Here is a 14,837-nt window from a genome sequence, read left to right on the forward strand (position 1 = left end):
AATTAATTTTAATCTTAGGTTTGAAAGAATCAGTCTTAAAGAAGCCGATGCTCTTCACCAGCTGTCGGTACTTATTGAACCCACTGAAAAACAGAACTGTTTCTTTGGTTATGGCATGGTCATGGCCACTATACATGTATAATATTGACATTACAAGGAAACGAAGGATTACAAGTGCCTCAGCTGTTTAACACACTGATATTGTTTCACATCAGAAGTCACCATTTATTACCGCTTATTTGTGCAAAACTTAGTCGATTTTTCCTCTAGAAAAGAGCTAGTAGTGATTTATAGGCCACCCCTTGGGAAACCATGATGAATGATGAATGGTTAATGTTCTAATATAGTAGTTAATATGTGGAAAAAAATTGTTGATTTAGTTTAGTGATAACAAGATCGATACTTGAATTTACTTTTGGCAGCAGCTGCAATTTTGCAAACACCTCACTAATAATGAAATGTTGTTAAAAGCAGAAATCACATGTAGGACACAGCTGTATTAAAATAAGTACTCTTGTAATATTGGTGGGTAACCAAATTATCAAACTCAATGTGTCATCAAGTCACTCACTGTTAGAACAATATTATTATGCTGTAATTAATAGTAAACATATCTCCATTTAAATTTAGTAAGTTAGGAAATCTTTAATGCAGTTTTACTCATATCAGTTGTATAATAATAATAATAACTATAACTGTTATTGTCATTACGTGTGTACATAGGAGTACTTCTTTATGAAAGTTCATAATATAGGTGTTGGCTGGTACAATGTGAAATAAATACAATTCAACTGACTGAAGAGCTCATACAGGCCATTTACAATCCTAAATCTTGGATGTTGTAAACGTGGTCACCTGTTTCTGCAATTACCACTGAGAGTTACCATAATATTATTCATATTATGAGATTATTTGGTTTCAAGAAAACATCGCTATCATAGCGAAAACTGCAAAGTGCTTCATTTGTTCCAAGAAAAATTCTGTCAATGGTTCAAACGACATTTGAAACATCAAGCGATGACAATGGTTGAATGCAGCCAACAACGATATAAATTTCATTGCTGTGGTTTAGAGCCACTTGTTTTGTGAAGTTTCTGGTTGGTTGGCCGCCGATTCCCCTCTTGTCAACACGAGTTGGAGAAACTAAATACACGCCAGAAATATCATTTAAGAATGGTTGTCAGCACTTCACTACAGCTAAAATACTGCAACCATCTACTACCTACACTGTTTTTATGACAGCCTTGCAGATAGCACACGATACGATTCAATGTCTCGACCCTTTAAAAAATAAATTCTGAAAAAATATATTCTCTGATTATAGATTTCCTAACATCAACAGATCACGCAGAATTCACAACAATTTACTGTCTTTTGTAGATAAGAATACTAATTTTCAGGCATAGTCCAGAGTTCTAAATAATTATCATTAATCCCAAAATGGCCTTTCCAAAAAATGTGGCATTTTTTTGCAAGGGCTTCAATTTTACCATCCTGTCAATTTTTTTATCACTCCCTGGTGCTGTGAAATATTAGGGAACATGGCGCAGATTCTTACAATGTGTTACCTTACCTCAGAATGTCAAAGTTCAAAAGTTGTCATGAAAATTAAATTCCTCAGGCCTTTTTGTTAATTTTTTAAACTTGAGATCAGGTGATCTGCATAATATTATTGTCTTCCCTATCTTCTTGCTATCTCCCTCCTCTTTGTGAAGTTACTGTATAAATAATCATGTAATTCTGTATGTGTAAGGTCAGAGAAGTGCATTGCTGGCACTTATTTTACATCCTCAGTTGATTCTATTAAATGAAAGGCATGCATTAGATTATCCAATCCATGACAAGAAATGTTAATCTTATGCGAGCCCAACATTTTTTGGCGACTAAGTTTTATGCAAACAAGTTATTTGCATCATTTTATGTTGCCTTTACTTGGCATTCCATGGTTACATAAAATTAATTACTAGTATATTCTAATCATCATATGAATAACATTATTTTGCCAACATTGCTGAAACATTGATTAAAGTCCCTTATTAAAATACACTGCTTTAATTCCTGGGTGTTGTTTTCTAATGGCCTCTTGTGCCTCAGGTTCAAGTTTATCCACTGACATTGAGCTGCAACAAAAACTAATCATGTTACTTTATTGACATTTTATTTTGGGGAGCATGAAGTGATGGCACAAAATTAGAGCAATGATGCTGTGTTATATCATGGGTTGAGGTTGTTAGTTGCATACTTTGCTCAAAGGGGTTTTAGTATGGCTAACAAAGAAATGGCTTTATCAACTTGACCCTCATAGAGAAATTTGAATTCTGGCGTTTTGAGCATAATGCTAGGCATTCATTAGAGTGAGAACCCCTTCGTAAGAGCCCTTCGCTCATCAGCTTTCAACTTTCTTTGGGTCTTGGAAAACTGCGAGCCAGCAAGCCATGTGAGTCTTGCAACTATTTAAAATAGTACTGATAAACAGTATTTACATGTAATTAAGTCTAAGCACCCACTTTAAAACGGTTAGCTTTCACTAACTGCATCATGGCTTGCTGGCTCACATATTGCACAACCTCAATTTATGGTGGTTAATTATCAACAAGTTGATAAACCCACCGATGCAGCACCACAATAACTTTCGTCTGGGTAAGCACTAGTGGTGGGCCGATGATCGATTATAATCGAAAGTTGATCGAAAAGTTCAAGCGACGCGACAATCGATTTGGCTTTTTTCATAATCGATTGTCGCCGAAAAATTAAAAATTTATTGGGGACAAATAAAACTATTGTCAACTCTTGTGTGAGTTGTCTTTTTTCATGAACTCTAACTTCTAAGTCACAACAGCAGATATAATCTAAGATTGCCTGTGTTTACCTGGCGGTACCCTGTTCGCTGTGTTGTCACTTCACATACCTCACGCTTATTTGAAAGATGTGGCATGCTTAGCCGCTTTTATTTCGTAAACAACTGAACCAAAACATAAATTACAAGCTCACGGTTTTGCGTTTGTAATATCACTACCGTCCAAAATAAGTTTTGAAATAGATCTCAAATGTATTTACAAATCACCAGAGGAAGATAATGTCACCTCTGATCCAAGATGAACAATTGTTCGTTTTGGCTTGAAAATGTTTGTTTCGGTCTCCCCAATCTCTCCCCAATTCCCAGTGTCCTCTCTCAGACATGCCTCTGTTACATGTTGTTGACGAGTCCAACATGGCAGCTAAAATGGACGAGTTGGAGATCTTTCGCTATCCTGGAAACGCCAGGTCAAAAGTGTGGGAATATTTTGGTTTTCATCAAGTGAAGGAAGGGCCCACTTTGACTTCTATTTAGATGAATAATATGTGGAATGCTTATTGGTAGATTTTTCCGATTATAATCGATGATCGATCGGTTGGGGCAATCTGATTATTTCTGATGATCGAATGTGAAATCTCAACCGATTCCCACCACTACATCTTGCCTAACTCTTAGATCTACTTAATATTACTAAATTATTTTATGATCATGTGCAAAAATAAATAATCCAAAGAAACAGGCCGGTCTGTTTTCAACTGTTGAGGTTTTGGGTAGGCCCTCCAACAACGTTTTCACTGAAGAAAAGTGCAATAACAATAAATTTTGCCTTCACAAATGCACATTTCTTCAATCCCCATTGTTGTTAATTTTCTTGAAAAATTATTATGACTGTATGCAAACAAGAAATCAGTCCTTGACATTTAGATTCTTACATGTATATGGCATGCCAAATACAGAAAATTAAACACTTTAGGGAAAACATCAGTTTAAAAGTTATCCAGTGTTCTTCAATTAATTCAAGTAATTACTAAGAAAACATAATAATGCTGTGAAACTATGGAGTACTTACCATTTTTGAGGGAAAATTGAACATGCAGCGGGTACCATAAAGCACAAACTAAAAATTGTCAAATAAAATTTATTAGCCAACAAAATGTTATCAGTAAAAAAAATAACACAGACTGAATGAAATAAAGAAAAATCTGTATAACATATAATTTTACCAACTGTAAATGTGCACTGTCATTATTGCAGTAAACTACCGGTAACCATATCAAGAATTTTGACTTCAGTTTTTACAGAAAGAAAGCCTAATTTATAGAACTAGCCAAAGAGTGAGAAACAAAAACTAATGCCACTTATATTAACAAAATAAAAGTGCCACTCTAAGCTTTGCCTCCAAGTACTGTACAACAGATTTCATGGACTTCTAGCTGGGTCATTATTATTAGCTTTAAAAATTGCTACCACATTATGAACAAACCTTTTCCATCAATTAAGCAACACTCACAGACCCTTTACACAATCTTAATACATGTAAGAACACTTTGGTACACGTAGCTCAATTACTGTTGCATGCTTGGCATTTTTCATAGCCTACTTTACGCTTTGGACCATTGTTCTAAACCAAGCTCATGAAAAACACTTCAATGATTCAATTAGAAGAATATTATTTCATTATACATGTACTATTCATATAAATAACATTGGAAGAAGGGGTTCTTGAAAGAAAATAATTAATAGTCATTTCAGCAAATCACTAAAATAAATACATGTAAATATTTGTAGTGCATGTCAAAAGTTCATTCTCCAGGACCAACAAGAACTCTGAAGGTAATAATTTACTGCATGTATAATTATGTAAAACTGGCTTAGTCCATAAACAGCTGGTAATTTGACTGTTACAGGCAGGAAACATCCTGAAGCTTAATAGAAAAAGTTATACATGTACCTTTAAGAAAAACAACAAAACTATTAATTTTTATTATTGGTTGCCATTAATCAGTATGGTCCAACAGGTAAATTAGTTCCAAATCAAATAATTATGAATGACACTTACCTCACACCACAGAGAAGCATTTGAAGAGGTCCATGCATTGGTTTAATCCGCTGTTAGAACAAAATAATATTAAGTACCTTTTACTAACTGAGGACCATGACTGTTGTAAGCTACATGTACTACATACATCTTTTATTCCCGTTCATTTCATTTCACACTCAGACCGTAAAACATAATAATTACACATGTACAAGTCTCCATCATCAAATGCCACCCATTTTCAACAATAAGGTACGGAAAGTAAGTGCTTTGGTTAGCATCAGCCTTTCTGCAACCTTCACCCCTCTATTCACTTTCCTCATATCCTAAGCCTTCAAACCAGGAACCTCACTCCACTACCAAAGACTGCTCTTATCTTCTGAAGTACCTCCATCTCCTCATTGCTTGTCATCATCATTGAAAAAAGTAACCAACTTCTCCACAACCACTTTGACCTCTCCATCGATGCCACTCTTCTTGTCTTTACCAACCTGTCCTCCAGCCCACTCTTCACCCTCAACACTAAAACAATCCAGCTTCTTCACAACCACCTTGATCCCGCTGTCCATTCCCTCGACCACCATGTCCACTACCTTCAGCAACCTCTAAATCTACCTCACTCTCAGACTTGTTTCCTTCACCCACATCCTCTGACTCTGTAACAATCAGAATCACATCCCTCCTCACTTTCAGCATCAAATCCCACAGTCTTCCTCATCATCCCTTCCTCCAAACAACCCATTACACATGTCTTCTCTAATTACCATTTCTTCTGATTCACACTAACCTCCTTTCGATTTCATCCTTTACCATCTTAATCCCACCTTTCTCTGTCTTAGTCAACAGGGCCCGGTTGTTCGAAAGCCGATTACCTTAATCCAGGATTAGCGTAAATTTTTGTTTCATGTTTTCAACTTTTTGGTGAAAGTTTCTTTTGTTGATTTTTGTTTTTCAAGATTGACTTCTTCTAATGTAAAGTTTTGCCGAATATCAGCATTGAACAACATTTAGGAGTAGAGAAACAAACTCCTTGGTTATTTTTTAATCTGGGATTACCGTTAATCGGCTTTTGAACAACTGGGCCCAGATTATTAAGCTCAATTGACTTCAATTTCACTTCACAAGTTTCAACTTTATTTATTGCTATTGGTAAACAATACATGACATACATGCAGAACTGCATGACAGAACTGCAGTCAGTGCCAGTTTTTGAGATCTCTTCATTTGTGAATATTATTGATGACAAGTTCCATGTAATAAAATCATTTAAAGAGCCATACTAACCTGCATAAAGTGATATTTTTCTATTTTTTCCATTATAATAGGTATAACAACTGAAAGATAAATAAACCACAATTAAATGGTAGTAGATAAAATGTTCAGCGAACAACAAGTGACCCTGTAATCCCAGCATTACACAAGTATTTTTATTTATTATTTTATTTATTTTCAAGTGGGCACAGTACATGTAAATCCTACAATAATCAGAATAGATTTTCTTTTGTGACTTTTTCTTTGGTACAGTGTATGTTAAATTTTGTTTGCTTGCCAAATGTGAGTGGAAAAAGTCAACATAAATTTTAATGTGCATTCTATAATTTCATCCAGTCATAGAAAGAAACTTTTAAACTTGGCAGGCTGTACTAAAGCATACAGCTCACTAACATGGTCAATCGTTGTGACTTCACTAAGTGTAATAAACTAATTATTATGTCAAGTCAGGCCGTCTTTCCATTTGTCCTTGTGCAACACAGCCACTCGTATTATGAACAATGCAACTAGTGTACTTACACGTGTACTTGCAATAAAAACTAACATTGTTGTAATTTTAAGATAATATGAATTTTTCTAGCAACTCACTCATTCCTGGTGCAGCCATTGTAACTCTGGAGATCACAACTTGTGTTATTCCTTTTACAGCTGCCTTTTTCGATTTTCCCACAGGATTATTATTTTCATCAAACACAACAATACCATCAATAATTTCTCTATTCATAAAAAAGAGAAAAAAAATTTAATATACAGGATAAACTTGGCTCTTAAAGCCTAAACCGTTCTTGCTGCAAGTCCAGGTCATGTTAAACATTTTTGATGTGAACCCATGCAAAACTCAATTAAATACAGTACTCCAGAAAAAATACCTCATTTTTTTCATTGTATGTGTACTCCTGCTAACTATGGCATTCTAGTTGGAGTATCTTTCTCGATAGTTATTGAAAGGAAATGGAATGCTTACTGTTCAATTTTTTTTTACAGTGCACAGTGTAGGCTCACAATAATGTCAAAAAAGGTCAAGCTGACCTCATAGGATTTTTATTGCGGCATCAATAATGTTTATCATTAATAAATACAAAAAACTGAACGTGACAATCATTTTAAAACGTGACAGTTGTAAGTAAAGAGGCTTCAGGTTACAAATCGTGGTCAACAAAATGAATGCAACTTAAGCCTTTGACTCCCAAACGGGCCTGAACTGGCCAGACTTGGTATTTTACTCTGTCCAATGTAAATGTGATACAGATCTGCCGCTCATATTGTACAGTGTATGTATTACATATATCTATTTGAGTGGTTATAACAAGTTACTAATGAAATGTGGCCAATTCAGAACACCAAATTTAGAAGAAAGGAAATATTTTTCCCATAACATCAACATTTTGCACATGAATTTCTTACTTAGAATCAATCAGTGATACAGGAAATGTGAAATTTTCATATAATTATTTGAACTGGGGAAAGTGAAATACAAAGAAAAGAGGTGTATGCTTGTTAACAAGCAATACATGTATGTAAACTGTAGTAGGACTACACAGGCTTTGGCAGTAAAAGGGATTACAGTTATTGGGTGCACCCTGACACAAGAAAGGGTGGCAGTAACACGCCCTGTGAGTGACTGTATGGGGGTGGCACTGATACACAGGTCTTGCCATGTAACAAAATGAGGGTGACAGCAACACACCATGAACAAATGAGCAATGGAGTTGGGTGGCACCAACAAACCCTCCAACATGCAGCTGAAAGTGGCAAGTTCTAATGTGAGCTGTAAAATATGGTGCCAACCACAGCTGAGCTGGTAATGCAGTCCAGCTTCATTGAAAACAACAGGGCAGGGAAGGGTTGGAGAAACTAAAGAGGGACTTGTACTAAAGAAAGCCTACAAAAAAAAAACTGCCATAAGGACGGTGTAATTATTACCTTAAAACAGAAAATGGATAGCTTCTGGTAATTATTTTTGCCGGTAATTGACATGTCAGTGTTCAGTATTCCATGCTGAAAAAAACTGTACTTTTCTACATTTAACTTACCTCTGTCTTGTGAGGGGAATATTAACACAGTTAGCTGCTGCAACTGCAATGAAAGGAACCCAACGAGCTAAAAGAGGAGGAGCAGTCTGAAGAAAAATAATAAATATTATTATTGTTTATAAAGGAACTGGAGGTCAGTTATCACATTCAGCTCTTCAAAAAAGGAATTCCATACAAAGATCCTTGCATAGAAACAAGGAAAAAATGTCTCAAACTGCACATCTACAAAATATTATCAGGAGAAAATAAATGACATTATCAAAGTTCTCTGCGGTTGACTTCACCTTCACCTTCACCTCTATTAAGTTGGTAAAGCTCATAAGGCATCACACCAACATGTACATGTATATCACAACTTACAAAATTGTTACATTAATGTAATAAAATTAAAAAAAGCTATGGCCGAGGGTGTAGTTTAATGTTAAAGAGGTCCTCTCGAGAACATTGAGGGGGCCGAGAGTCTTACCTTTGGACACCTTTCCCTTCAACGGACAGGTTTGGTGACCATGCACGCATGAAATCTTTAGTCAATAGTACAACAATACACCGAGACTGCCTTATATTAAGCAGGAGGTACTTTTTTACCAAGCTCTTTTTCTTCTCTTTTTTCTGTCAGAAGTTAAAGGAGAGAGGTTGTGTTTTAAACTATATTATTTTATTTCATGCTAATGGGGCCATTAATTTTTTTGCATCTCAAAATCTTCCTTTTAATAGGGCCTTATATAATACACATGTATGTGAGTGTTGACTATCCCTCTCACCTTCACAAGAGTATTCAAACCCACTGAAACAGCCACTGCGCTTGACGTTGCTGATACATAAGCGATCCCAATCTGTCTGAAAAATAAAGTGACATGAAAATGTTCATAAATCATCTCCTTTGGACATTTTGGGGAGAATACATAATTGGTAACCTACAAATTACATTACCATTATTTTGGAAACGTTTCGCCAAAACAATATAAAAATTACCTTTATGTGATAATGATGGAATTACTTGTACATGTAAAATAATGACCGCTGCATACTGGTAGTTTTTATGCACAGTCACTTGACTGTGCAGCAGATACTTTTTACAGGCCACAGGTCATTGGTTTACAAATACAGAAAGTATCCCAAACATTCTTAAAAGCTAACCTTAGACCTAAAAACGTTTGTTTAGGTCTAATTAGCGTAGGGTTAGCTTTTATGAATGTTTAGGATATTTTCTGTATTGGTAAAACAACGACCTGTCACCTGTGGCATGTAAAAAATACCAGCCGCTTGACTGTAAGTCCTCATTTCCCTGATACAATGTAACTCAAGAATTGTATATTTCCTTCAAGACTTACATGTAAGTAACAAACGTTTCGTGAACGTCGTCACAATTTACTAGCCAGGTAGCCAGGCCTTCTGAAGGTCCAACGAAAGTACTTCAACAGCCGTGAATAATACAGATACTGCAAAAATTTAAAACTTCAAAAACTTCCCAGGGCCGTGATCTTTTACTCAAAGAAGAGAAAATTTGACTTCCGGTTCCTGTCCGTGGTCTAAATGCCACCCACAAAAAAAGAAAATGTTGTACACGCAAGCATTGAGATGTTGGGAACTTGCATCTCATTGCATTTTCTATGAGTTACTACCCCCAATAAAACATGAATCCTATCAAAAATGTGTTTACTGTATGTGAAGATAGCGAAAAGCGATACTCAAGTGAATGGAAGTGTTGGCCGGACGTAAACGATACAAAGCTGGAAGTCTGGGGACGAGACTCCAGTTGAGACCGCCATTTTAAATGTTTTGAATTTGTAGATTGAAGCTAATAATGTTAACTTTATCTCAATGGCCAGGAGGACTGACTTTTGTTTTAAAAGAACGTATGCAAGTATGTTTTTGTGCTTCAGATCGATTGTATGTTGCTTTCATGTTTTGTACGTGGTTCATGACCTTTTGGAAAAGTAGTTTCCCACGAAACCCCCCTACCCCTTGGAAATTGCTGCTCTTTAACCCTCCCTCCTCTTCGGAATTTCCAATGATCTTCCGTGGTGGGGGTATGGATATTTTCTGGAACCACACATTGTATAGATTTATGAAAAGCAGAGTAAAAGGGTTTAATGATAGAGTTGGACTTCCAGATGACTTGTGTATTAATTTTGCTGTTCTGCATTCCATAACAAGGCAAGTTACAAGACATATTATGGAAAATGGGCAGTACTGTAGTCTGTTTTTATATTACATGTATATAAGTTTATTTAACACTCACTTCCCTGTGATAGTTGATTTAGCATTTCTGTTGGTATAGTTGACTAAAGCATTGAATGACTGGTTGATCCATTGCCAAAACACTACTGCTGGAACAGTCCTGGTAAAAGAGAAATGTCAGGAGCTTAATAGGCTAATTTAATAATAATTATTTTTGCAAAAATCTCTACAATTGAGGATTTCACAGTTTCATGACCAACCTACATATAGATGTTTCAGAAAACTGAAAACTTGAAAAATCTACACTACATTACATGTAGGTAATTATCTCTAATCATCCTGGATGGTTGCAAATTGGGGAAGCCTGAATCTTAAAATCCACAACTTTTTCCCAACATGTCCCAACTGGAGTATGAAATACCAAATTCACATAAAACAAAAAAGAGCATTTACAGTGTAAACGATCCCACACTCTTCCAAAAACAAGAAAATCTACTCATCAAGCTACAAGGACCCTCAGGAGAATGACATTGGTCACTTGTTTTACAGTATATGGATGTTCTCTAGACTAGACTGTTTCAGTTTTAAAGTGATTTTAAGCCAGCAATTAACCAATTTACAAGAAAAAAGAAAAAAGTGGCTTGGTCGTTTAGTAATGCCTTTCTCTGTTGCCAAGAGCATTTTAAACATTCTTTAAATGCACAAGTGTTAAAGGAAAGACATGCTCATGCTACAGACCTGTACCATTGAAGCATTGCTCCTGTTATTGCCATACCCCCGGGGACCTGAAAGGACATACGGCCCATGAAGTTCATTCGCTCCCCAGTATCAGGATGAAATGCAGAGTCGACCAGATGCTTTGCATGCCAAAGTTCATCAACAGTCACCCTGGATGTTTTTCCTTGTCTAGTGAGACAAACATTGCAAATAAGAGCAAAGAATTTTGTTGTTTTGAATATACTATAAATTTAACCCTTTGACGTCCAAACTGGCCTAAACCGGCCAGACTTAGTATTTTACTCTGTCTAACGCCAGACGATTTTTTTTTCTTGTCAATGGGGAACCCCTGGGAGTCAATGGCTTAATCACTCACTCAAAACCTATGTTCCCATTAAAAGTCATCCATCACACAAAGTCAGGTACCTGGTAACTACTAAACATTATCTAAAGCATAGTGGTTAGCCCCCTACCCGTCAAACCCCTCTCCATGTTTGCATTGACTACTTCGTTGCAAATCAAATCGTTTCGCAAAACATTAGTTGAAGAAAAATTCTGATTGCCTGTCTAAAGAGTTGTTTTACTTAACCACAGATGTACTTTGCTTGCCCAGACAATCGGGCAACCGTTAGTGTCACGGACACAGAAAGGTCAAGATGGAAGAATGTGCTGAAAGAACCTGTAATGTGGGAAAAAATGCTGCTTGGTGGCAGCTAACAAAGGTCTTCTAAAACAGCAGCAAACAAACAAGTGGACCATGCCCTTGAGAGTCAACCTTATATGAACTGATTGACAATAGTGTGGCAATAGTGTCCGAACTGAATCGCCTGAAGGGATGTAGTATAAGAGAAATAGTACACGTGTACGTGAAGCTCTCCACAACTCAGTGGAGCTTTGCCGGAAAAGGAACTGGTACACTGTACCTCAAGAGATGGAAGTTGAAGATATCCTTGCTGATCAGGAGATACCGTAATGCGAGAGGGGGAGGAAGGCTGTTTGAAGCTGGGTATGGAGGATACCATACTTGAGAAGTCTCCATGACTGGTTTGGACAAGAGAAATACCAAAGAGACTAAAAGACTTGATTCTCTCTGAGCTGGTTGTTTGTTATTATCTGCTTACTTGACTTTGTTTTTTCTCTGAAGGAGGAAATGGATGTGGGATATTTCGTGTATTTCGGTAAAATGGGAGAGAGTGCAATTAAAGATACATTCTAGTCATTGAGTTCAATCTAATTCATCTAGACTGGTTCAATCTGTGCCCTGAATTCTAGACCAGGCACAGGTACCTAGTCTAAACAGTGCCTTAATTAAATTATTATTTAAGGTGCATGCCATGATGCATGATTGTTCCTCTTTTCGTAGAGATTATGACCCTGGTTTAGAATGCATCTGGGGTTTGAATGTAAGACCTCTTAGAAGGTACATGTATGCATTCTGGTGAATTATTGGTTTAGGTTACATGTATAGTACTGAACATAATTCTAAGTGAAAAGTAACAATATTGAGAAGGCAAGTGATAAACTCACTCATAAGTCTCCACAAGTTCTTTTGCTTCATCAAGCTCCTTGTTAGTGTAAAGAGCTTTCCTCCAGTCTGTTATCGCAAAGAAGTGTTTAAATCTTCCCCAGAAAGTTGACTGATCCCATCTTGGTATACCCAAGTTGACCTGTCCTGGTAATGCTAATTCTGTAGACATTTTGTTCTCTTCCTGTTTGAACAAACATACATGTATGATGCATGATGAATGATGCAGTATTACATGTAGAAAACAAAAGGTATTCAAAATGCAAAATGCCAAGCTGTTAAAACTGCTGGTTAACAAAGGTATTATTATAATTTCTGTTAATCAGATTTATGACAGATGACAGATTCACAGGGTTACCAAAATGTGTGGGTAACACAATGCAACTCAATGTGGATAACTTTACCATGAGTTATTGACAGCTCAACCATATGGCAGGAACACAGTGGCAATGGTCATTGGCTAAATAGAGAATGAAAATTCTACCCAAAATGCAAGATATACAAAAAAATTAAAGATCCGACAATGAACATTTGATGATCAGGGTGAAGTCCAGATTGGATGGCCACCAACCCTTCAAGCACCAGTAATGAGGACAAGATGACCTGTGAATAGCGAACTGTAACAATTTAATTTCGACAACAACTTGGTTACAACAGCATTGCTGCCGAATGAGACATGATGAACTACAACACACGTAATACGCAAGTGTGGCTAACAACGACCGCTAGTGCAACCTCTTCTTTTTCAGTTAACAATAAAAGTGGAACTAATGTGATAGAATTCTAATAAAGGAAATGTATCTTAGGAATATCACCAGGTCCATCTGTATGAAGTAGGGGACTCACGGATCCTGATTCACATAGTCTAGATTAACTACTCTAGGACATAGTCTAGCAGGTGCAGTACTTTGGTGGACTGTGGGTGCGCTGAGGTCTTGGTTCTGAGACAATCCCTGTCGTTCAGTGATTGGAGAGAGTCAGATGATCTCAGAAGTGTGGAAGTAGGTGTGGAAGCTGGAGGATGTTGGGATTGTTTCATTTGGAGTAATGACGTGTGGGTATTCATCTGAACATGGAGAGGAGTCAGATGGGTCTGGACTGTGTGGGTAGAGAAGCTCAGGTGGAATGGTCATGCCATGGTCGTCGTCATAAGCAGGGAAAACTGACAAGTCCTCCACAGGTGGGACAGTAGGGGGTACACCATAACACTTGGCTAGCTTGTCTTTGTATGAAGTTGTGTGGAGTTGAAAACCAGTGAATTTCTTGATGAAGCACCACTCTCCATCAATGCAGACAATGATGTACCGGTCGCATGCTCAGAACTTATCATGGTCATACTTCACAAATACAAGGTCTCCAACTTGTAGAGGGGTCAAGGAATTTAATGAGGTTTGTCCCCTTTGGCCTTTTCATTGCAGGGTTTTGTATCAGATAAGGGGATCTGCTCATTGTTGTTCACCAATGAGCCAATACCTGTATCTGACTGGTTGTGTTGTGTCCAAAGCTTGCAGGCGTAGAGGCCTTGGCTCTTAATTCGTGAGTTCAACCAGGCTGTTGTAATAGGGAGCTTTTAAGTGCGCATGTTTTTGAGACACGGACGGCAACCGGAAGAGAACATTTTGCATGCTCTGACCGTGTTGTTTCCCAGCTTTTTATACTACTCATCTCTAATGGAGAAAAGATACCCAGCAATGTGAATGTGATTGTGTGAAGGCAAGTTAAAAGTGAAAATAGCTCACTCCTGGTTGCCATCCACGTCTTAAAAACGTGCGAGCTTAAGCTCCCTAATGGCTCAGCTCAGCTCAACAACAGGACCTCCACCAGGCTCTTGGCGTAAGAGTTCTATTTTGAGTAGTTACAGTACAGCCTTTTAGGAGCTGGATTTTTTTGATGTTTTTAACCTGACCGACCTGTGTTGCTCAGGTGGTTTTACCTAGACAAAAACCAAACCCATTGGTTTTCACTGCGTTAGAACCATGCAAGGGGTGCAGGCCCACAACAAGTTAAGCAAGGGCATCACAAAGAGTGTCGCTCTTTTCATTAGGCAATATGCAAGACCCTGTGTAGGAGGCTGCACATTCTCTCAGAGGCAGGATGAGTTACATGTAATTTTGATGGCAGTGCTTGATAAAGTCAGTGGCAAATGACACCCCAACGACTTTAGGTGTGATACGCAGGTGTGGCAGAAATCTGACACACGAGTTATGGCAGTATTCATATCCAGGGCAAAGAAGTTGCACTGTAATACCATTTGAAGCTAGTGATTGGAAGAGT

The 14,837-nt window shown here is 37.3% G+C and overlaps 2 protein-coding genes across 2 annotated transcripts in view; one reads left to right on the forward strand and one right to left on the reverse strand.

The window, feature by feature from the left end:
* The window catches only part of LOC138043460 (BCL2/adenovirus E1B 19 kDa protein-interacting protein 3-like), a 9,146-nt gene extending 8,351 nt beyond the window's left edge, over nt 1-795 (forward strand). Inside the window, exon 7 of the mRNA XM_068889733.1 lies at nt 1-795. This exon is cut by the window's left edge and continues 1,212 nt beyond it. The gene's annotated coding sequence lies outside the window, so the exon portion shown is untranslated.
* A 718-nt stretch (nt 796-1,513) lies between these two features.
* Nucleotides 1,514-12,742, reverse strand: LOC138043459 (sideroflexin-2-like). The gene is made up of 10 exons (XM_068889732.1): nt 12,566-12,742; nt 11,060-11,227; nt 10,383-10,481; nt 8,902-8,977; nt 8,141-8,226; nt 6,696-6,823; nt 6,120-6,169; nt 4,857-4,906; nt 3,867-3,914; nt 1,514-2,120 (listed from the first exon to the last, which is right to left on the reverse strand). The coding sequence occupies exons 1-10, from the start codon at nt 12,733-12,735 to the stop codon at nt 2,024-2,026; spliced, it is 972 nt and encodes a 323-aa protein (XP_068745833.1). The 5' UTR covers nt 12,736-12,742; the 3' UTR covers nt 1,514-2,023.
* Between the last annotated feature and the right edge of the window lie 2,095 nt (nt 12,743-14,837).

The sequence above is a fragment of the Montipora capricornis genome, chromosome 3 (genome assembly GCF_036669925.1).
Source record: "Montipora capricornis isolate CH-2021 chromosome 3, ASM3666992v2, whole genome shotgun sequence".
In the NCBI taxonomy this organism is placed as follows: Eukaryota; Metazoa; Cnidaria; class Anthozoa; order Scleractinia; family Acroporidae; genus Montipora; species Montipora capricornis.